Source organism: Danio aesculapii, chromosome 16 (assembly GCF_903798145.1).
Source record: "Danio aesculapii chromosome 16, fDanAes4.1, whole genome shotgun sequence".
NCBI lineage: Eukaryota > Metazoa > Chordata > Actinopteri > Cypriniformes > Danionidae > Danio > Danio aesculapii.
In genome coordinates, this window is record NC_079450.1 from 45,337,981 (window position 1) to 45,363,710 (window position 25,730).

The 25,730-nt window shown below is 34.8% G+C and overlaps 1 protein-coding gene across 7 annotated transcripts in view; it reads left to right on the forward strand.

Moving 5' to 3' along the window:
• Nucleotides 1–25,730, forward strand: part of triob (trio Rho guanine nucleotide exchange factor b) — a 279,189-nt gene that overhangs the window by 213,370 nt on the left and 40,089 nt on the right. For all 7 annotated transcript variants that reach the window (XM_056475717.1, XM_056475716.1, XM_056475711.1 and 4 more), the window contains 3 exons: nucleotides 729–972; nucleotides 18,337–18,620; nucleotides 23,870–24,040. In XM_056475717.1, the coding sequence (XP_056331692.1) occupies nucleotides 729–972; nucleotides 18,337–18,620; nucleotides 23,870–24,040 (699 nt within the window). The remainder of the gene's footprint in view (nucleotides 1–728; nucleotides 973–18,336; nucleotides 18,621–23,869; nucleotides 24,041–25,730) is intronic.

Below are 25,730 nucleotides of genomic sequence, written 5' to 3' on the forward strand. Positions count from 1 at the left end.
GGATGTGTCAGCAAGGCTTCAACCGCCTGCCACTTTACCTCACTGGAGACTAGAATGCTTGAGCGTGAACTGTAGACGAGATCCGTTTTCGATAAGAAAAGAGGAAAGCAAGGCTATTCGCTGCTTTTCTTCCAGATTGAAGGATATGGCTATCCGAGATTGGGGTTGTAGACCTAGACCGTCATTCTTCGTGATGATATTTTGCATAAGGATGTACTAGGAGGTGTGTTTTGGTAGGAACATGGAATGTAAAGGTTCGGGGTCAGTTGCTCACCTTTTGACTTCACTGGCAATGCCACATTATCAGTGGGTACGTTCAATTTGACTTTGTCTGTTTTCTTAGTTCACTTTGGTCACTTTCTTTCACTGCAAAAGCGATTTTCTTGAGTTTTTGTCTTGTTTCTAGTCCTAATATTTTCAGAAACAGAGAGAATTTTTCCTTAAAACAAGCAAAACAATCTGCCAATGGGATTAAGTATGTTGGATTTGCTTTGACACAGGATTATTTAGCTTGTTTTAAGGAAAAACTCACTTAATTTTGACAGTATTTCTCAAAACAAGACAATATTTTTAACTTTTCTAGAAAATTCTTCTTTATTTAGGATTTTTTTAGATATTTGGACTAGAAATGAGACTAAAACCCCAAGAAAAGCATATTTTGCAGTGTTGTCTTTTTTCATGGATAATGGTTGAATGGATAAACTGATGTTTGCGCCTTCCTTCCACAGTTGTCTGGTGGTTCGGAGCTGACAGTGGTCATCCATGACTTCATGGCCAGTAGTGGAGCGGAGTTGACTGTACGTCGAGGTCAAACAGTGGAGCTGTTAGAAAGGCCCCATGACAAGCCTGACTGGTGTTTGGTCCGCACCACTGACCGCTCACCTGCCCAGGAGGGCCTTGTTCCCAGCGCCATGCTTTGCATCGACCATTCCCGCAGCAGTATGGAGATGGAGGGAATTTTTAATCATAAAGGTACGACGAAAAGCTTTCTTCTTTTACGCAGATTGGAGTGCATGAACTGAAGTTAAAGTGATATTTCACCCAAAAATTCAATCTCTGTAATCATTCATTCACCTTTCTCTTGTTCAAAATCTTTCTTCTGTTAAAGAACATTTAAATAAGTATAAGATAAAAAAATGGCTGAAAGTAAAGCAAGTTTGTAATAAAGTGTCATTCATTTTTGTTATACAGTATGTAATTTAACTAATACTGCATGTGTAATAATGTGTTTTTGATTAAAGGTTACCTATTTTAAAATCTGACAGGGGGCAACGGATTAAAATTAGCCCTTGTGGCTAACTTATTTTGAGTTTTTAGTGTTGATTAATAAGCATTGTCCCTGTTAAATCAAATAAAGAATAAAGAAAGAACATTTTAAAGAATTCTAGTTGATGGTACCCATTGACTTCTATAGAATTTTCTTTGTCTTACAACTGAAGTCAGTGTGTACCGTTAGCATTTTTCAAAATATCTTCTTTTTTTGTTCAACAGAAGAAATAATCCCATAAAAGGAAGAGTAAATGGTGAGGTAATTTTCATTTTTGGGTGAACTACCCCTTTAACTGGTTGGTCCTGGTGTGTGTTTGCCATACTGTGCATAGTGTGTTTAATCGAAAATAATTTAGTAGTAACTGTTGATTTTCTTAAATTGTGTTCAAACCTGGTCACACATTTAAATCGAACCATTTTCATTCAGTAATATGGTGTAGCAATAACTTTTACTAATAAATTAGTTAATTTATCATCATTGACAAGAAAAATATTGCATATTTTAGTTATTTTACACTCATGTTATGCAGTATGTAGTTGGTAAACTATTTACCAACATAGGCTCATTCTGAAAATGTAGCCTTATATACATTTCTGGAGATCGCAAATTATGTAGCCAGAGGATTGTGTGGCTGCATTTCGTCTTTGAAATGAATGCTACGGGGCGGTATGATGCTGTTCCTTTTTGCGCTTACCAGCTGATCACTTACCTCAGTATGGACGGCTTTCTGGCTGTTGCCAGTTTGTCCAGTAGCTCGCCGCGTACTTCAGAGGATTTGAAATGCAGAACTTATTTGATCGTGATGATGCGGTTCAAGTTCAGCGAAGAATAGTTCCAGAAAGCAGGTAAAACAAAGACAAAAGCCAAAAAAAAAACCCAAAGAAGTAAATAACAGGGTGAGAATGTGGTAAAATCTGAAAATGTGGTAAAAATCAGGCTGCCGCGAGGGTTTTTCTTTTTCTGGATTGCTTTTTAAAGCATTGTCAGTTAGGTTTAAGGAAGGAGGAGAGTGGGGGGATCGGTCAGTTGATCAGTGAGTCAGTCAACAGCAGCCTCTGGTGGATTTCCGTGAGAACAGCAGGCGTTAATGGCACTCGCGAGAGAAATTTGAGATTCGTGAAAACAAAAACTGCAAAAAAAACTTTCTCCAGAACTGTATATAGGGGTGCATAATCAGAATTAGTCTGGGTTGCTATTTACTGATTCGCTCAGCAGCATTTTCCACATTATAATGTCTCGTTGTTTTGAGAAACACAGCCCTGCTCAGATTACAATGGAATAAGGATTTTGCAGTTATTATTTAAGTTTGGAAAGTTCTGTTTGTCAGTCTTTTGAGTTCTTGACAACTCACTGATAGTGTTGATGTTTTTCTCCAGTCATGCTAATGCTTGAGGAGTTAGTCAAAGACACGTCAACACGCACGTCTGGGATTCCCAGCTGGTGTAAACACCTTTTTTTAATTATTATGATCAGTCTGTTTGGTAACTGATTTCTCACTATAGACCTTTTTCTTTCACGCAAAATTACCCATTATGCTTTGCGTGTATGCACAAGGAGGATGCTTCGAACTTCCGGTTGGCAGCTGATGCATATAAAGTCACATTCAAACAGTTCTGAAATAATAGTTTTAATCTTTTTTACTTTCTTTTAACGTCTTTTAACTAATACTGCTGTTGATCAGCGCCCCCTCCTGGATTGATTATTTAAATAATGTGATCTAATGGGACGGAAAACAACTGCTGCAAGGTATTTTTCCTTCATTGTCAGATGGCATCTTGTGCCGTTTAAATGAAGCCTCGTCATCGCTTAAGTCAACATTTTCTATTTCTTTTGAATATATAACCAACCCAAACAACTGTTACTCACCAAAATGTTTGACACACACACGTAGCCTACTGTACTGTCCCACCAACACATTGATTTGGCACAAAGTGAAAATAAAGTGGCATTTTGAAATGACAGAATAACACATTCCGTGGTAAATACTACACAACTCAAACTAACTAAATAAAACATAAATGGCTCCCGATTAGAATCAACATTCAAATCAGCCTGCATAGTATCAGTCATAGACTGAATTTTGAACTGTAGGCCTTCATAAGCTCCAAACAGTGATTTTTGATTACCTTAATCTGACTGAAGTCATAACTGAAGCAAACAGAAATGGAATTAAGACGTGGAGTATGCCTATATTAGTGACATTATTGAAGTAAACACTGCAATCAAACTATTACCTTGATGTAGGACTTTTCACCATATTTTCCGACAACATACACACTCTGTCAGTAAAGGACCGCACACACACACACACACATCGCGAAATGCGGAAGGTTTTTTTTCCATTCGGCGTGCATTATTACATTTCATAACAGTTTGTCACGAGTGCAAGAATGAAATATTCATGAGTGAATGTCAAACTGCCGAACTGCACTTAAAGTCACCAAAAATTACAGGAAACTCTTACAATGAGCACTTCACGTAAACACCTTAATTATATTATTGTCTATTAAGGCAAAAAACTTGATTACAGATGTCCATGTAAGCGTAGTCAGTAGTGTCTTCGACGTAAGTGAAAGATCCAGAAGGGCATCCTGCTGATTTCATTCAGAAGGGCACTTTTTTGTCAGACAGCTCACTGTTTTCATTCACCTTTATTCATTTTAAAAAGCACCCGATCCATTGTATTTGTATGTTTTACTGGAACGCGTAAACTCTACATGTGCCTGACAGTTAGATGTGGAGCTAACATTAATCAGACTCACTCTAGTGAACTGCAACGGTGTTAGCACATCACGTCTGATGTGGTAATTTCACAGTAGGAATACACACAGGTTCGAAGACTCGTTCTCGCACCCTACAGTGCAATTTGGCCAGGTATACATCCGTGCTAAAATATCAAGGTGAAAGTCATCTTGGCTCGCGTAGAACAGACCCGGCTCCCAACTCAACTTTGAGTATAGATTGACGGCGATATATTTTTTTTGTTGCAAGCATGTTAGCGCAGATAACGGCCCACCACTAATATATATATATATATATATGTGTGTGTGTGTGTGTGTGCATTGAAGAGTTGCAGACAGCTGACAAGTTGTAAACACTGACCCTATTTTTCAGCATCTGATCTGACGGCAGACACCGAATTAGGAAAATATTTTTAACCACATCTGACAGAAGTACAAGGGCTTTAACACGCATCTTTCTTTAAAAAACTTAAAGTTTTACATCACAAAAACACTCCGTAAGCCACTGAAAACAGTGTTCAGTGAAACGCTGCTCTGGCTGATGACAATTCTTAATGGATGTTCTAAGCATCGTTCCGAAAGGCGCTGGTCACTATGACGCTCTCCATGCAGCAACGAAGAAAAAGGTCTATATGAAAGCTTAAAGGGATAGTTCACCCAAAATGAAAATTACCTCATCATTTACTCTTCCCTCAGGTTATTTTAATTCTTTATGAGTTTCTTTCTTCTTTTGAGCACAAAAGAAGATATTTTGAAGAATGCTGGTTGTCGGGACTCATCAACTTCCATAGTAGGTCAATGAGTGTCAGCTAGTAGCATTTTTAAATCAGAAGAAACTCAAAAATACACTGTAAAAAATGCTGGGTTCTACACAAGTGTTAGGACAACATGAAGGAATTAAAACAACTTAGTTTTTTTGTACAAATTTAAGTGGATTGAACAAAAAAAATTAAGTTGTTCCTCCCAAAAAACTCAAGAATTGTGTTGTTTCAGCTTATTTTAAATAAGTAGTTTGAACAAACAGCAAACATAATTTTTTTGAGTGTATTTTGAACAAGGGCGAGCAAATGATACCAGTATTTTCATTTTTTGGTGAACTATCCCTTTAAATATTTAAATAACTTAACGACACTACATTAAATCAAATTATTCTAATGCGGGCACCAGATATTGTGTGGGGAGAGGTGGATCAAAGCTGTGTACAGGTGTGAGTGCCTGCTCTTGACTCACCCCGATACCAAATAAAAATTTAATTGCAGTCCAGCTTTGCTCTTTCTTATTATGGTTTGAAGTGTGTCGAGCACACAGTAACTATGGCAATGGGCTGTGTCAGGTGATGAACAGCGTTGCCAGGCTGCAGGGGATTTCCCTGCTAGGACCGTATCCACGTACACAGGACAGTTAATGTCATCTTGTGATTTTGATCCTGTGTTTACATACGTATACCTATGGGTTACTAGCGTTCAAATCAATTGATCCCGTTTTACATTAGGTGTTTTTAAATGTATTTGTTAGGTACATTATTGTGTATATACAGTACATTGTTCATCCAAAATTTTAAATTCTGCCATCATTTGCTTTTTACTTGGTCTAAACACCAAAGAAGATATTTTGAAGAATGTTGGAAACCTGTAACCATTGACATCCAGGCTGTAAAAAAAAATGTGATTCCTTAAATTTTTTAATTGATTCAAATGAACTTTTCTAGTCATCTCAACATCAATCAAACTGACTAAAAATATTAAGTTAAACATTGTAAACATTTTAAAACCTGATTACCTTATTTAAAAAAAGTAAAAGCAACATAAACATAATTGTTTTCTTGAGTTTTTGTAATTACATTTATTACAGTGTATAGCAATTTAAAATTTCTTTTGTGACGAAAAAACAATTAATGAGTAATTGATGGAAGAATAAAAAATCTACTTAAGCGTTAAAGGTTACATTGTACAGAACGCCACCAGTAAATGCTATGACCAGAGTTGTCCTTGGAATATATCTAGTGGTGTGCTTCAATGCTGGTTAATGCATTTCTTGCACCTGAAAAACGTAAATCACTGTCTATTTGTATTTTCTTAGTTGTGTTTTGCTCGTGTGTTTATTTGTTTTTGTCTTATATCAACAATTTACTTGTCTTAAACTACATTGGCTAGAAGTTGTTTTTGCTTTTACAAAAAAAAGATCCGATTTGTGATTCAAAATTCAGATGGGACTAGTTTTACTCGTTTTACCCTGTCTGTTTCTTCTGACACAACCTCAGCAAAAATTTCAAGGAAAATCACCTACTGTTTGTCAACATACAGTTTTTCAGCAAACTCTGCAGTCCTACGAGACATCTAATCTCCAAATGCGAATGTCTGTGATTGCTGAAAATGTTTATTTCATAACATATTTTCTGCATTACAAAGAATGTCGATGTGTTTGCTACCCTGCAAAGAAATTAAAAAATATATATCATCAAGAAGAGCCAAATCAATTTAGGTATATGATTTAAGTACCTGCATTTGTGCGTTTGTGGATGTTCTTTTGCATACACAGTATACACTTACCGGTCACTTTATTAGGTACACCTTACCAGTATTGGGTTGGACCCCCTTAGATTCAACAAGGTACTGGAAACAAGGTACTGGAAATACAGAGATTTTGGTCCATATTGACATGATAGCATCATGCAGTTGCTGCAGATTTGGACTTTGGCTGCACATCCATGATGCAAATCCCCCGTTCCACCACATCCCAAAGGTGCTCTATTGGATTGAGTACTGGTGACTGTGGAGGCCATTTGAGTACAGTGAACTCATTGTCATGTTCAAGAAACCAGTCTGAGATGATTCGCACTTTATGACATGGAGCGTTATCCTGCTGGAAGTAGCCGTCAGAAGATGGGTACACTGTGGTCATAAAGGGATGGACATGGTCAGCAACAATACTCAGGTAGGCTGTGGCGTTGACACGATGCTCAATTGATATTAATGGGCCCAAAGTGTGTCAAGAAAATATCCCCATACCATTAGACCACCACCAGCCTGAACCAATGATACAAGGCAGGATGGATCCATATTTTCATGTTGTTGATGCCAAATTCTGACCCTACCATCCGAATGTCGCAGCGGAAATCGAGACTCCTCAGCCCAAGCAACGTTTATCCAATCTTCTATTGTCCAATTTTGGTGAGCCTGTGTGAATTGTAGCCTCAGTTTCCTGTTCTTAGCTGACAGGAGTGGCACCCAGTGTGGTTCTACATGTTGAGGGGGATATGTCCCCCTCACTTTTAGAGCCAGACCATTTAAAAACAGGTGATTAATAATTATATGAATGTAAACTTTTGGATCTCATACAGCTGTCCCCCCCACTTTTAAAATGTCCGCTACGTCGCTGGCTACTACCTCCGGTACAAACATGGAAATGTTAATCTCATCCGAATCTATAAATGAAATGACAGACGTCGACAAAAAAAAAATTGTAACTCAAACGGGTTTTAGTAGGCTACTAGTCCCATCTGAATAGGGTTTGTGGTCCGAACTGTGAGTCTTGTGATTCATTGCACCCGTAAACCCTGCAGTACAAGCGCACCAGTTGTAGTATCACATTAATATGTAGGTTCCTCATGATCACAGATGTGTGATGTGGAATTCACGGTGGTTAGTCACTGCATTTGAAAGCTCTGAATGGATCGTGGTTTGTGACAAAGAAATGATTACAATGGAAGGGCATGTGGTAAAAACTTAAAGGGTCACCAGACAAAGATTTTTGAGGTCAGCCTCACAGGGATGACTAGGCAGCATCTGGGAGAAGATCATTAGTGTGTGCAGGGTGTGGTTCAGTTTGGGAAAAGCAGGGAAGTTACTGAAACAGACTTATTTTTAAGTCTTGATGCCGTAAAATGCTTCTAAAATGCTTCTGAAACTTTCATACATATACAGTTGAAGTCAGAATTATTTGCCCCTTTAATTATTAGCCCCCTTCATATTTTTCCCCAAATTTCTGTTTTCTGTCAACACATTTCTAAACATATTATTTTCATTAAAGGTAGCTTTTACATCTGCCATGATGACAGTACAAAATATTTGACTAGATATTTTTCAAGATACTAGTATTCAGCTTAAAGTGACATTTAAAGACTTAACTAGATTTAACGTTGAAGTAATTTAAGTGCTGATGCTATCCAACGTTTTATTTTTTCAGCAGATCATTGCTTACTTTAAGAACATCTACAATGACTGTAATCAGTGTATTCATAAGTAAAAGTCATATTAAAACTAATTGTATTAGTTATCGTATCTATGTCGGGTGGCATAGTGGCTCAGTGGTTAGCACTGTTGCCTCACAGCTGGTTCGGGTGCTCCGGTTTCCACCATAGTCGAAAGACTTGCACAAAACAGTAGGTGAAATAAATAAACTAAATTGGCTGTAGTGTATGAGTGTGTGAGTGAATGAGTGTGGGTGTTTCCCAATACTGGTTTGCGGCTGAAAGGGCAACTTCTGCATTAAATACATGTTGGAACAGTTTCCAGTTCATTCCGCTGTAGCAATCTTTGAAATATAGACAAAGCCAAAGGAAAATGAATGAATGAATCAATCATATCTGTGTCGGTTAATCTTTTTATTGCATAATTACAGACAAGCACCTTTCCTTTGGGCAGAGGTCATGGGAAATGTCAAACAGCCGGTTCTCTTACAGCAAGGACAATCAGTATTTATAGAATGCGAAATAGGAGCCGTCATAACTCACGATGGCCAGTGTATTCAACCTCTTAAAACTGCTGTCCAGACTATTTTGTTAGCTGAGATGTTCGAGGTATATTTTAAGGCAGCCGGGTGTGTTGCAACGTGTGTCCAGAGGAGCTAAAAAACACAACCTTTGACCATCAGAATCCTCGGTAGAATTTTGATTAGTTCTGGCATAAGCTTTTACGGATCTGCATATGTGTAAGAGTGTGTGTGTGTAAAGCAAAGGAAGCAGTTGGACTGGCCATAGACCAGCTACTGTTAAGAAGCCAAAGACGCTTAAACAGGGAGATCTTTGTGGCCGCCCGCCCCGGTGCAGCCTGTAAGAGAGGCAGCCATTTGTGGAGGTGATATAGAGGCAGTTGTTTGTATAGTTTAGTAAGATTTTCATGCTGTGACCTGCTATTGGCCAAGTCTGTCGGTCACACTGTATGCTTTGAAACTGTCATTTACCACCGGGATGTATTATTAAGTGTGCTCCCAATGAAAAAAAATGCTGAAAATCCTTCAACAGGTCAAAGCTTGACTGATGTTGTTTTGCTGCCAATGACATTTTCATCAGTCGCATGAAAGAATTTGAAATATCTATAAGCATTATTTTAATAATGTTTACAGTAACACAGTGTCCTAACAACATGACAAGATTCCAGTGACAAACAATTTGCTGTCTGCACCAACAGAAATATTTAAATACTTTAGAAATTTAAATCTCAGCCACTGCACTCTTGACAAAATGGTAGGGGTTATAATCTAATTAACACATATTAAACCTATTTAAAGTACATGGACTGAGTACTGAGTTAGTTTGAGTAGCTGTATTCTGCCCTGGCAATGGTGTTCCGAACCAAAGCTTTCACAGATAGTTAACGGAAATAAAGCACCATCACACTTTCTTCTTGCGCATGTGATGCACACTTTACTTGATTTACTTGTAAAACTAAAAAGGAAAAATGCAAAGAAATTACAAAATTATTACAAAATATCACAAATAATTTCACATTTGTAAACATCAACTGACATATTCAAACAGCTAAATAAATAGTCAAAACACATTAATGACGTGCACCTACAGTTGAAATCATCAAAACAATTCAGTCAAAATTATTAGCCCCCCTTCAATTTTTTTTTTTCTTTTTTAAATTTTTCCCAAATGATGTTTAACAGAGCAAGAAAATTTTCACAGTGTGTCTGATAATACTTTTTAGTCTGGAGAAAGTCTTATTTGTTTTATTTTGGCTAGAATAAAAGCAGTTTTTAATTTTTTATAAACCATTTTAAGGTCAACATTATTAGCCCCTTTAAGCTATATATTTTTTTTCGTTTGTCTACAGAACAAACCATCGTTATACGATAACTTGCCTAATTACCCTAACCTGCCTAGTTAACCTAATTAACCCAGTTAAGCCTTTAAATGTCACTTTAAGCTGTATAGAAGTGTCTTGAAAAATATCTAGTCAAATATTATTTACTGTCATCATGACAAAGATAAAATAAATCAGTTATTATAAATGAGTTAGTAGCACTATTATGTTTAGAAATGTGTTGAAAAAATCTGCTCTCAGTTAAACAGAAATTGAGGAAAAAATAAACGGAGGGGCTAAGAATTCTGACTTCAACTGTATATGAAAACAATTACACGGCTCGTTAGCCGATTGCGACAGATTTTAGAACAGAATGTCAAGCTTTAAACATGTCAATACTGGCCCTCTTTAATCAGTCTAACACAAAAGAAGTATGGCAGATGTTTTCGAAATAAAATTAGTAACTAGCGATCATTTCTATCACAAGGCCTGAAAGTGGAAGTGGTCTCTTCTATGACTATTTAAACATCCCGTTTAGTTCTAAAGAATAGTGCAATAACATTTGTCACCACTAGATGTCACAATCAAACCTCTTAATTAAATCAAAGCACAGCTTACACAAACAAAACAAACACCATACAGTACACACTGACTTTCATTTTCTAACCGTTAGCTACATCTTAGGTAAACAATATGCTGCTGCTTTCAATAGTATGGTAATGTCACGTGAAATGGTGTTCAAACTCACATTGGTAGCCTTGAATAAAGCACATAATCAGTACCTGAGGTGTTCATTGTCTTTGTAGTTTATGCTGTTGTTTTGCTGCTGTGTCACGGAAATAGAAACTTACATCTCTTTTGCAGATGGTTAGAACAACAACTCGTTTTAACATGAAAAAGATTTTATTGGGTGTCACAGCGTTGCTTCACATGTAGTTAGAACAGGATGTAATAATTTAGTACCAAGTCTCACTATATATCAACTAGTGGCTTTTTACCAGCCTATTGTTAAAATATTGGCTGATTAATAGTACTTATAAAGTACATATTCTGCCATACTGATTTTATGCATCTCTAATCCTACTAAATACCTAATCTTATAGCAGCAAATTAGGAGTTTGAGGCAAAAGTCATATTTAATGGTTTGTTAAAAGGGCGTAGTTCACCCATAAATGAAAATTATGCCATCATTTACTCACTCTTGACTAGTTCAACTCACTTTACTTAAGCTTATTCCCTGTTTTTCAGGGGTCAGGGTTTCAGGGGTCCCTGTTTTTTTTTTAGCCAGTTTCTCTGGTAATCTCAAGTACAACCCCCAGTACAAACCACTTTTCCTGTTGTTGTAATGAATGTTGTAAACCTCTAACTACTGACATCCATACTGAAACTTTTCATTTTTGGATTAAGTACCCCTTTAATTGGACCTCAAAATAAAGTGTTTGATTCATTTTAAATTAATCTACCTCGATAAATTTCACAAAACGTGCCCTTGAAAAATTATTCCTAATAAATAAAAAAAAAATCTTGAAAGATCACAGAATGTCATGGACATTTTTGCAATGCATTTATTCAGCTTAAATGTTTCTTTAGCAATAAATATATAAATTGGTCAGACTTTATTTTAATGGTTTCTTTTAAACTTTCTGTTGACTATAAGTAACAGTAAATGTAAGCTTCCAGCCATTACAGTATTAGTAGACTGTCTATTTAATAGGTTTCAGAGTTCATGGTTTCAGGGAGACTTTCTATTAACAGTAAATGAAACAGAAGTTATAAAAACAGTAATACTTTGTGTATTTACATTACAGGTCAACTTATTCTACACTGTAAAAACAAATATTGCTGCCTAAAATGTTTGTTGAATCAACTGAACTTTTCTAGTCACCTCAACTTGACTAGAACAAGTCAAACTTACTTAAAATATTAAGAAAACTTTTTAAAACTAAAAAAACTTAGTTGAAACTAGAGAAACTGATGAAAAATAATGTTTGTTGTGATTTTTGTCATAATTTTTTGAGTTTATTTACCCAAACAGCCTGTAATAGTGAGTTAGTTATATGGACATAGCTGCATATAGTTATAAACATGGCTAGACTTTCCAGTAGATCAGCAGTTTCTGAAATACTCAGACAAGCCTGTCTGGCACCAACAACCATGCCACATTTAAAGTCACTTAAATCACCTTCCTTCCCCATTCTGATGCTCGGTTTGAACTGCTGCAGATTGTCTTGACCATGTCTACATGCCTAAAAGCATTGAGTTTCTGCCACGTGATTGACTGATTAGAAATTTGCGTTAACGAGCAGTTGGACAGGCTTACATAAGAAAGTTTGGCCTGTGAGTGTATTTACACACGTTTACATGAGTAAACAAATTCAATGATGGGCTAAAAAAAATCTGTAGATCTTTAATTATAGCTAGTTATATAGCTAACCAAAAATTTAACTCACTGAAAGTGTAAACTTACAAAACGTATTAATATAAACATTTGCTTGAATATTGAAGAAAATCTCATAATTCACCTGTTATTGGAAAAAAATCTACTTATCATGGTAACATTTTTTTGTAATGCCTCGAATGTTTGCTAAGAATGTAAGTGGGAATTCAACTTAAAATCTAAATGTTATGAAAAATGCAAATGACTGTTTGAGAATGATACAAAATGCTTTCACATAAAGATTTATGCCAAAAACTGCTTGATATTCCGTAAGCAAAATATGACATGGATTTATCCTTTTTTTTGGTTCAGATTTCTTATTAATAAACAAGTAAATAATCAGAAAAGATCTTACTCTGAGAAGACTCATGCTTCTTTTTAGGATCACATCTTTATTAAAGGTTCCACCTCTTTCCTTTCTTTGAGTCTCCTCATCCGGTTTTCCCTTCCTCCCTCTCTCTCTCCTTCTCTCTCATTCTGAGCATAACTCAGTCACAGCTGTGCATGGAACACCAAACCTCTCTCTTTCTCCATCCCCCTTCCTCTCTTCCTCTCTCCCTCTATCCCTCCCTCCTTGTCTTTCATAGTCCATCACTCTCTTCTCAGCGCTATGTGTTAAAATGCTTTGAGTTGAGAGGAGTTTGGGTAGTTTGGCTCCTCCGTCTGGATCTTTTTTCATGGTATGGCACATGGAATACACTCATTTTTATCAGTCAGGCCACTCTGTCACATGGGTTCAGCTTCGGGACGCTCCGAGAACTGCAAGTATTGGCTGCTGGATTTGGGTACGTGCCTCACAGAACAACACCGTCAGGACTCTATAACTGAGCTTATTATAGTGCTCTTTGTACTGTATGTGTGTGTTTTTTTATGTTAAGCATAGTGTATGTCGCTGAGCGGATATATAGATAATGGGTTTAAGAATCAGAACAGGTGCTTTTAAGGAATTTTTACAACTTTGAGGTGTTTGTCTTGGCGTTGATTTGTATTATTCATACATGTTGGTCACACTTATTAATGCTTGATTTGCTGTTTATTATTAGTTATTAAGGCAGTGGTTTAGGTATTGAGTAGGATTAGGGATGTAGAATAAGATTATACTTTATTGGTATTAATAAACACTCAATATCTTAACAAAAAGTAAGTTGTATGCCAGTGGTTAATAGTAGGAATTGTTACTTTAGCTAAAGTTTAACACTAATTTTATTTATTGATCAATACACTACTTGGGATATGATCAATTTTGTTTGGTAAGCTTGGCAAAAAGTTATCATTGACTCTTTATTTGTGCTATTTATATTTTTGTGGAGATGAATCAATCACTTTTTATTTAAAAATTCTAAAAGAATTCATTTTGATAGGGGAGAGCGGGGACGAAAGTAACGTTTCATAAAAACTCAATTAAAATCAAAAGATAATGTATTTAGCAGAAAGTTATTTTTGCTGTGGTTACTAACTCACAAGACTGGTCTGTCAAAATCAGTTATTATTTCGTGTACTGTAGTACAATGTACTGTAGAACAACTCCATTATACTGTAACTTCACTTTAAACAAGAGTTGCACATTGTTACTTTTGACACCATCAGCAGGGATGAAATAACACACGGTTAGATTTAATCTAGCACGGTTGCTAGATATACTGGCTTAATCTTGTTTATTTTAAATACAGTAGTCAACATTTGAAGTGATTCAAAACCTTTCATCAAAGTTGTCGTAAAACTATTAAACTTCACCCAATCTTGTCTTAAAGGACAATTTTGAAAAACATTTTTGATCCATTTCAAATGTTGACTACTGTATATCTGACTATGACTTTGTTAACATTAACTGCAAATTTGTCCTTTAATTTTGCAAAAAATATTAAACAGCATTTTCATTTTAAATTTCAGCTCCATCAGATGTTGGAGAAAGCAACCCAACAATGCAAATTGTTAAAATTTCAAACTCAAGGATCTGTTATTGCACTAAACAACCTGTAGATTGATTAGTACTGTCATGCATGAATAGAGAAACACGACTTGTAATAAGAAAAAAAGAACCACTATAATAATTTACTTTCTGCACTTAAAAACTAAAATTTGAACCTAACTGCAGGACATGGTCCAAAAATCTGCTGATATTTGGCATCTCTATCAAGGGTTGATTGCTGAATGTGCTGTTATAGCCTGGAAAGCAAATGTTGCCAGGGATTCGAGAAAAACGATTTGTTACTTTCGTCCGAAGTCACTTTCGTCCCTGCTCTCCCATATTTGTTTTTAAAGCATTAACTGCAGTTGTCTGAATTATGTCTGGATTTCATAATGAAGAAAACATTTGTTTTTTAATAAAAAATAATAATAATGTTGAGAAAAAATAAAAATAAACAAATAAATAAATAAAAAAAAAAATATATATATATATATATATATATATATATATATATAATTTAGCATGATAAAGCTAACTGCAGAAACTTCAGATTTTATTTAAAAGACTCTTAAAATGACCTTTTTATTGTTTTTATTTGGAAAATTAAAAACAATAAAAGCACATTTTGTCTTGAAAAAATTTTTTAAATGTTTTTGAAAATAGGTGCTGTATGCTTTAATTAATTTTAACAACTTTTCATGGCCAACATAGGCTCATTCTGAAAATGTAGCCCTATGCACATTTCTGGAGATTGCGAATTAATATTGCCAGAAGTATGTATGGCTACATTTCATCTTTAAAACAAACGCTATCGAGCGGCATGATGTTTTTCCTTTTCGCACTTACCAGTTGACCGCTGACCTCAGTATGGATGACTTTTTCGCTGTTACCAGTTTGTCCAGTTAGCTTGCCTTGTATGTTGGTGGACTTCAGACGCAGAGAGGAGTTGACCACGACGATGAGGTTCGAGTCCGGCGAAGCGCGATTACAGAAAGCAGATAAGACAAAAACAGAAGCCAAAAAATGAATAAACAAGTTAATAACAGGATGAGAATATGGTAAAATCTGAAAACGTTTGAAAAATCAATTTTGTAGTCAAGTACTTTAGTAATTTAGTACTTTTTTTAAATAAAGGTTGTCATGCACGTGCAGCAAAACCTTCTGAAACCTGTGCATGTGTTTGTTAGTGAGGCTTTAATATTATTTATGACTTATTATTCAGACGTGCAAGGCTTTGAAATAAACATACTAGATGATTGAGCTAATTTAAAAACAGCATAAATCATGCGTTCTAACAAGCAAAGCTATTTCTAAATATTACCCATTGGTGTTTGAAGTGAGAGATCTGAAATATGAGAAAGCATCAGTCTGTCACACACCACAAGCATGTGTTTTTACACCCCCTTCCTAATTAATGAACTTATACCTAGTCTGAACATCTGAACATATATACATATATCTGAACATATATATATATATTCATATGGGTTCAAGATATTTTCTTTAATATTTCAGAAATGTTTATATGGGATTTATATCTGGGGTAGCAGTTAGTGTAAGGTTCATATGAGGGGACAAATGCGCAGTGTCTTGTTTCTGTGGTACTGAAGGCTTGGTTTGTTCAGGTGCGATTTTACAACACCGCTGGTGAAATGAATTCATAGCAGAACTGGAAACAAATTACACATTAGGAAAAGCACAAAAAATCATTAATTAATGTGACTTAATGTTATTTTATGTTATGTTGAATTAGCATGCAAACAACATCATGTTTGTAATAAACAGACTCAATTTAAGGCTTTTATAAGGCATTCATTGAAGTAATCATCAGAAAAATAGTGGAGAGTTACTGGGAGTTATTACTAGACAAAGTTTTATGATAGATAGATAGATAGATAGATAGATAGATAGATAGATAGATAGATAGATAGATAGATAGATAGATAGATAGATAGATAGATAGATAGATAGATAGATAGATAGATAGATAAAATTAATTAAATTAATTAAATAAATAAATACAAATTATACTCTTTTCTCTTCTTGTTTGCTTTCGAAAACTCTGTCGGTTGGCTTTTGGGAAGTGGGTGTGTGGGTCAGTCGATCGCATGGCTTTTGGGAAGTGGGTGTGTGGGTCAGTCGATCGGATGGTGATACATTATGCATGACAATCGCTGGCTTCTATATATTCTGGCTTTTGTATTTGAGATTAGCAGAAACAGCGGACTCTAGTGGATTTCTGAGAAGGATATGTAAATGGCACGTATGAGAAAACATTGCCCAGTCACATGTTTTGAGATTCTCAAAAATGTTGACCAGGACACTTCTCTTGTAATCCTTCCTGAAATATTTATGTAAATCTATGTTGATAATTGATAATACCAAGATATTTTAGATGGTTATTGTATGGATGTTATAAGCCAACATTTTCATTTATTAAAATCCTTGGTGATGCAGTTTGGTCTATATAATCAGACAGTTCAGAAAGATGTGTGTATGAACATCAGTAGTAATATTACTTTAGGAAATAATATACTATACTCTGGTGTTGTTCATCATTTAAAATAGAAGCATTTAGGACTTTATTTACCAGGTGTGGCTTTTTTCGGAAGGTAACACATAGGTGAAAAATCAGTTTCTGATAAACATATATACACACAGGAAAAACACAGGTTTTGTTTATTAGCAGTTGATTTTTCCACTCCTCCTCTTGTACAGTAACTGTACATCAGAGACCGTGAAGGCGTTTTTTTCTGAACATTAGTGGTCTAAAAAGAATATCTTATGCAAGCTTTATGTAAGGACATACTCTCTAAGGAATAAAACAAGGTCTTTTAAACTGTTTCAGTTTTGAAGAGAGCTGAAAACAGAAGGCTATCTGAAGTGAAAAATAAAGATGTGATTTGCATCACTATAGAGTCATCATGTTGTGTGAAATGCATGCACACACTTATACCTCACATTAGACCCCATTGTAATTATAGTCTATTGTAATAATAGAATGTTTTGTGTTTATTTATATGTTATGTTTTGTGTTTATTTATCCAAAATGTGATTTTGGTTGGTTTGTATTATGTAATTGACTTCAACTGAAAACCACCTATGAAAAAAATAAGCTGTGTAATACATGTGTAATTTTTTAAATTGAGGCCTAAATACATACATCTATATATAACTCCCATCTATATATAACTAAAAGGCAAACTTATTAGCCCATCTGTGAAATTTTTATTCTTTTTGAAATATTTCTCTAATATTATGTGATATTTAACCAAGTATGTTCAAGTTTTCTTATATTTTTGGGTAAAAAAATAAATAAATAATAATATATATATATATACATACATACATATATACATATATACACACACACACACACCCACACACATATATATATATATATATATATATATATATATATATATATATATATATATATATATATATATATATATATGTTTATATATATATATATATATATAATATATATATATATATATATATATATATATATATGCAGTTTTATTTTTTGTTTGTTTGTTTTGTTTTTCTTATTGGCTACAGAACAAACCACTGTAGTCTGTTGACTTTAGTAATTAACCGAACTTGCCTAGTTAACCTAATTGACCTAGTTAAGTCTTTAAATAGCACTGTAAGCTGAATACTAGTACCTTGCTAAATAACTAGTCAAAGTTCATGTACAGTCATCATGGCAAAGACAAAACAATATAGATATTAGAAATGTGTTATTATACAGAGTTAACATTGTTACATTACGTACTTGATTTTGATTGACAGATTATTGATTGTTAATTATTAGTAATGATTTTTCAAAATGAAAAACTTTGAACTGATGTACATTGTGTAGAGTTTTTTCATAATCTCTGCTAAATCAAAACACATGTAAGCACCACTTTTCTTTCTCTCTCTTTGTCTCTTTTACTTTAAAGACACGCTCTCAGTGTCCAGCAATGAAGGAGGAATTTCGGGCAGTGCCACGTTGCAGCCAAGTCACTTACAGAGCTCTCCTGGACCCAAACGGCCTGGAAATACTCTGCGCAAGTGGCTGACGAGCCCCGTCAGGCGGCTCAGCAGCGGCAAAGCAGATGGCCATGTAAAGAAACTTGCACACAAGCACAAGAAGAGTCGAGATGTCCGCAAGAATGCAGATGGCGGCTCACAGAAAGACTCGGATGACAGCGCTGCCACTCCACAAGATGAGACTATCGAGGAGGTCGGTGACATGCCGAATGCAGTACAACATATTACATCGCTTTATTCATTCAATAAAAACAACAACAACAACAACATATTAAAGGTGCAGTATGTAAGTTTGACACCCAGTGGTTGAACTAGATATTGCATTCCTGAATCAAAACACACAAGTTTGACAGAGTGTGAATGCCATTTTACTAGAAAATAAAATAAACCATTTAAAATTGAACTTTAGAACTGTGACTCAGTGCAAGCCAACACATATCAGTGATTCAGCATGTACATTTAATAATGTTAAAGTGGTTTAATATGTATCAATTAGATTATAAAGCTTACCATTTTGTTGGTGTGCAGTAAGTGCACTATTCTGTGCTTCTAAATGGCTGTATTTACATTTCTGTCTTGTTTTGTCTGGTGCAAACAGCCAAATTGCTTATCACTGCAAACCTTGTCGCATGCTCACCTAAGGTTTACGTTTGTAATATTTATAATATTTGCTAATTAATAACCACCTCATGTGGAACTCCGAATCTGCATCTCATTTCGGAGTCTGTTACTGTCCACCGCAGGTCTCATTTCAGTTATGGAGGCACACTTTGAGAGCCTTCCTGACTGAATGAATATGTGGTTTTCCACAAAGGCAACCCGGGGTGCCGAAATGTAGTTGGGTAAAGTGTTAGTGGGCGGGTTAAAAAAATTAAAGCAAAAGAAAGACAGCCGTTCCAGCACGTAATGCACACTTTTAAAGCAGAATATCTGACTTCAGCATTGTTTTTCAGATAAGCAAGAATGTTTACTTTGCATGTTTCTTAAATATCAGCAAACATATTATATTTTATTTTTATGCTTTGGAAGACTCAAGAACTTCTATACAGCACCTTAAACATTACAACCAAAAATGTAACTTGAGCAACAAATGTACATATTATCATTAGCACAGTAAACCAAAATTAGAATTACCTTCTAAAAGTCCATGTGAAGTCAAAATGTACAAGGTTTATTTACAATGTGCACGTTGTTATTCTTTTGGGAAACAATTAGTTTGTGCTAGTTAATCCACTGAAAAAATAAGTTTGTTTTGGTAATATTCATTCAAAGTCGCTGACTATTTGCTCCTGCATTTTGAGTGGCGATTCTTCTCTGTTGACGTCAGTTTGATGGCTTCAGCCACAATATTAGTATCCATGAAACGGATTCTGGCTTTTAAACTTGACGCCTTTGCCAGTGAGATATTCTTTCAAACCGACAGGGGGCGGTCAAAAGAAACCGACCGTAAAGTCAGACAGATAAACATAGAAGTAGGAAGGTTCCAGAACTACATCGTATCATTAATATCATTCAAGATTTTTAGGATTTTTATAATCATTAAAGTTTTTTAAATCAAACTTTGTTGCATCATTTACTTTTGTTCATATTAATTTAATTCATATTAGTTTGTTAGTTTATTAACATATTAATGACAAAAGAACATGGGTTACTCTACAAATACAATTTTTACTATGGTATGAACATAAGCCAAAAAAAAAAAAAAACACCAATTAAATAATTCACAAAATGTTACCACATGGTTATTATTGTTTTTTTTGTTTGTTTTTTTGCTTATTTTTAAACTGTTCATACATTTATTTTCCACCATGAGTACATACATTAAATTAAATAAATAACATCTAAAGGTTTTTCATGTGGCCTATAACAGTAGTTATTATATCTATCTACATAGGCTCCGAAACCTTGCACGGAAATTTAAATCGTGCAAGACATGGACAGAATTACTGTTTGATACTGGGTAAATTTATTGTGTTTAAAACCAACTTTATCCATTTATTGAGCGAAGAATCATATATGATAAATGACAATTTTGACAGTTATTTTTTAATCATAAAAGTCACGTAATATCACTCCGATTTTTTCTATTGAATATTTAAATGAGTCCCCTTTAGGGCTGCACGATATTGGAAAAATCTGACATTGCGATAGTTTGTTATTCTGTGATATACATTGCGATATGAATACAATTTCACCAGATGATCACCAATCATTTTAGACTGATTGGAATGATTCTGCAGAAAAGTGCATCTGCATTAAATATAATAAACCATCTACAAGCATAGATTAATCCAATTAAAAAAAAGATACAATTGAAAAAGTGTTTTACCGTTTTCTGAGTAACTAACAAACTGTACAATTTCTTATGCCTCAATAGTTTTAAAATCATTATACAGTCAAAAAAAAAAACATGAAACGGATAAATTATACTACAGACTCAACATTGTATATCCTGTAATGTGACTATTGTGAGAGATCACATTGCAATATCGATGCTGAGATGATATACTGTGCAGCCCTAGTCCCTATGAATTTACTGTTAGATAATTGCTTGTTTAACATATCTAATGTATGTCACAAAAAACAGTCAACTAAATTATTAAACTTGTCCATGTAAAAATTCAATGGGTCCACAGAATGAACTATTGAAAATAGTGTGCATGTTTTGTGAAGATTGTTATGGGCCAAGCACCACAGGTGCGTAGGCACGTATTGTTTTTGTTGGCGTTTATATTACTATTATTATTATTATTATTATTATTATTATTATTATTATTATTATTATTATTATTATTATTATTATTATTATTATTTCGCTTCCGTTTCATTCGCCGGATTTGAATGGCAGCCCAAATAACCGTATGCCGGAAAGTTGTATAATTTGGCACAATGATAGAGGGCAGTGTCAAGATGGTCCACAGTAAACATGAAGTCTCTTACTCAAATTCTCTAGCACCACCACTTGTTCAAAGTATCACTTATGTTCATTGTTATCTTTTAAACCCAATGAGTTACAATCAATCCGTCATGACAATTTTTTTTGCTATTTAGAATTTTTCGCAAAACCTTTTTGATCGAACTTATCATAGGACTTTATCCGATTTTCACCAAAATTTAAACACATGATCTACAGACCATGCTGACCAAATGTTATGGAATTCAAGTTGGTTCGATGTAACGTTTTTGTTGAACAAATCTAATGAAAAGCTTGTGAAAATGGACTTGAAGCAGTTTCTATGTAATGCATTGACGTATTCACACCGAACTTGGTGTGTGCTATGGCAACCATAGTCTGAGTTTATCTGCAACGTTTCGGTGCACTGCCCTATAATGGTCTAGAAATACAAAAAAGTGAATTTTTTTGTTTATAACGTCTCAACCCTTTGTCCAAAACTCATAAAACTGGTCTCTTTACATCCAACAGAGCATGCCGAGTCGAATGATTCATGATTTTTTTTTTCAGGTCAGCCAATTTGGCCATCAGCCATTTAGATTTTTGTCAAAAAATGCTATATTTTGCAAACATATTCATGTATGATTACAAAACATGACATGCATCTTCGACACCATGCCCTGAAAGGACTCAACAACTTCAGGAGCTGTGCCACCCTGTGGCCAAAGTTATGATAATTTTTTTTAAAATGCTAATACATTTTTCTAAACCTTTCTCATTCTCATATATTCCATGGATGCCAAGACCACTGATACCAAATATGCCAAAATCAACTAAACTTCCTGTCCAACATTTTGTTTTTTTCTTGAAAATCAATTTTTTTGAACTCCTAGACCATCATCAAATTCGACTCAGATGTTCTTCAGACCATGCTGGCAAAAAGTTGGAATTCGTGTTGATGGGTGACACCGTTTTTGTTTATGCCACAGACAAATGTGACGGCACAATGTCAAAGATCGTCTGAGGCTGTAATTGTGCTACATTTAAACACATTGACACTGAACATTAGGTGTGTCATTGGTGCCTCACAATAACCACCACACATAAATTTGGTAACAGCGCTGTCTTGTGGTCACGTGTTATAAACCCTTAACTAACCATCAATAATTAATCTTTCAAAATGGCTAATAAATGTTGATTGCATAGGTTTCTTGGGATATAATTGATATCAAATTATTCTTTGGGTCATGCATGGCGAGAACATTGATACCAAATATGCCATATTTGGGCAAACGTCCTGTCTGCCATATTGATTTTGTTCAAAAACATTATTTTGCGAACTCCTCCTTGACCGTTAATTCAATTTTCACCAAATTTGACTCTGATCATCTTCAGGCTATTCTGACCAAAAATTTATAGAAATCAGATCGATCAGCGAAATGGTTTTCGTTTACATCTTCGACAAATGTGCTAACAGAACGTCAAAGTGCATCTGACACTGTAACTCTGCAATCCTTAAACATATTGACACTGATCTTTAGGTCTGTCACTGACAACTCGTGCCACCTAGTGGTCGGAAGTTCTATACCGTTCACTCACCATCAATAATGAATCATAAATTTTATAATAACTATAGACTGCATATGTTTTTTGTTGCTTTTGGCCTGTGCTTCTTTGCTCATTCTGCCTCTGGACTGTTTTGTTCACTTTGCCTCTTAAGTGCTTGGCCCCTTAATTGCTGCTTGCAGCTATATTTTGCAAATATAATTATTGTGAAAAGCACTATACAACTAAACTTGAATTGAATTTTAAAGAGATAGATCATCCCAAATAAATGAAAATTCTGGCATTAGTTTCTTCATATTTTTTCTGCTGTGGAATGCAAAACTACATATTTTGAAGAATGTTGTTAACCAGAAGTCATTGACAGATTTTTTGGTAGTTAATGGCTACTGGTTACCAACCTTCTACAAAATACACTTGTATTCAACAGTAAAAAAAAAAAAGAAATTCAATGTTTGGAACTTTGAATGGAACTGAAAAAACAGTCCTTTTGAAGCAGTGAAAATGCTTAAAACAGCTCAGAAATGAGTAAATGTATTCTATGGTAGTGCGTTAGCTGCCACTCAAATACTGGTAAGTGCATTTGAAATGTCAATGAAGGCAAAAGTAAATGTGGCATTTGTCTGTTTTTAAGTGTTGCCCTGTGTGCTTTGTAACTGTCTAAGTGTTATTTATGTCTTGTGGTTTTCACTCTAGACAGTTATAAATACAGTGTGGCGCTTCCGCTGAGGATTTTTTCAAGAAACTGCATTTTTTTCCTCCTTTTTTTTTTGCTAACACTTGACCCATTGATAGTTGCACTTTGTTTTAGTGCATTGTCATAGAATTTGCATATTGTGGTTTAGTCTGATTGCTTTAATTGTTCACCTCATTTGCAGGTCACTTTAGATAAAAGCTTCTGTTAATGATTCATGTAATGGAAATTTTATATTTTAGTATAAAAATCCTTCATATGTTAATGTTATTTTCTCTTTTTGCCCTCACAGAGGATGAGAAACGAAGGATTGAGCAGTGGCACTCTCTCCAAGTCGTCCTCCTCTGGGATGCAGAGCTGTGGTGAGGAAGAGGGAGAGGAAGGCCCAGACTCTGTTCCTCTGCCGCCCCCAATGGCCATCCAGCAGCACAGCCTTCTGCATCAAGACTCCCAGGAGGACAAGGTAAAAGCCAAAGCATTACTAAAACCATCTGTGGATGCTGAATGACATAGGTTGTTTTTATTTCAAGACGACACTACTTTTTTCAAACCTATAACTGTATATTGCACTAAATAAAAATAAAAAATAGTCAAACATGAAAACAAATTTATCCCTGGTATGTCTTTAAAAACAAAAAACACTATTGTAGGCAGTGTTGGGTGAAACTAGTTACAAAGTTGCTGGTTACTGTAATTCTAATGAAAAAGTAAAGTAACAAATTACTTTTCACTTAAGTTCATTTAATTACAGTTACTTATAATGTACTTGCCTTAAATTGTGTACATACATTCAGCAGTTATTTATTAATCAATTTAGAAAAGCAGAGTAATATACACTCCCTGACACAAGTCTTGTCGTCTATCCCAGTGGTAAGAGTAACAAATAATAACTTGACTTCTAGTTGATCATTTGGAAAAGTGGAAAATTGGAATATCATCTGTTGTATTGAATCCCAAACATCACGAATACTGCAGAAGACCTATTGGAACCCGCAAGGACCCAATATTCTCATAAAAATCTGTCAAGTTTGGTGAAGGAAAAATCATGGTTTGGGGTTACATTCACATTCAGTATGGGGGTGTGCGAGAGATCTGCAGAGTGGATGGCAACATCAACAGCCTGAGGTATCAAGACATTTGTGCTGCCATTACATTAGAAACCACAGGAGAGGGCAAATTCTTCAGCAGGATAGCGCTCCTTCTCATACTTCAGCCTCCACATCAAAGTTCCTGAAAGCAAAGAAGGTCAAGGTGCTCCAGGATTGGCCAGCCCAGTCATCAGACATGAACATTATTGAGCTTGTCTGGGGTAAGATGGAGGAGGCATTGAAGATGAATCCAAAGATTTTTGATGAACTCTGGGAGTCCTGCAAGAATGCTTTCTTTGCCATTCCAGATGACTTTATTAATAATTTATTTGAGTCATTGCAGAGATGTATGGATGCAGTCCTCCAAGCTCATAGGAGTTATACACAATATTAATTCTTTTTCCACTGCACCATGACTTTATATTCTATACTGTACATTATTTCTGTTAAGTGACAAGACTTTTGTCTAAGCAAAGTTAATTAATTATATAATTCAAAATTGGGGCATGATCATATTTTATTTTGGTACAATAAGCGTAATCTAGAGGCATTTGCCTTTCATATAAGCCACTTCTGATACCAAATGATCAACTAGAAGTCAAGTTATTATTTGTTGCTCCTAAATCTTGGATAAGCGACAAGACTTCTGGTAGTGTACAGTATATTTTGAGAATAATTATATTAATTAAAGAAGCACATGCTTAATGTTTGCACATGCTTAATGTTGAATAAAAATGTTTTAGAAATGTATGTCAATATATTGTATATATGAAATATAGTGTCAATGGTTTGAAACGTTTTGTGTTTGTTTTTTAAACTAAAAGATACTGTTTGACTCAAAGGTCAAGAATTAAGACTTTTAATTACTACTGTCTTGAGATTTATCTGAAGATCTAGTATCTAAGTTACTAAAGTAGTAATTAAATTTATCAAATTAATTACTTGTTGACCAAGGTACTTTTCAGACAAAGTAATTTAAATAAAATGTAATAATAATGTAATTAGTAATTAAATACTTTTTTGAAGTACTTTACCTAACACTTGTTGTAGAGCTACACAATTAAC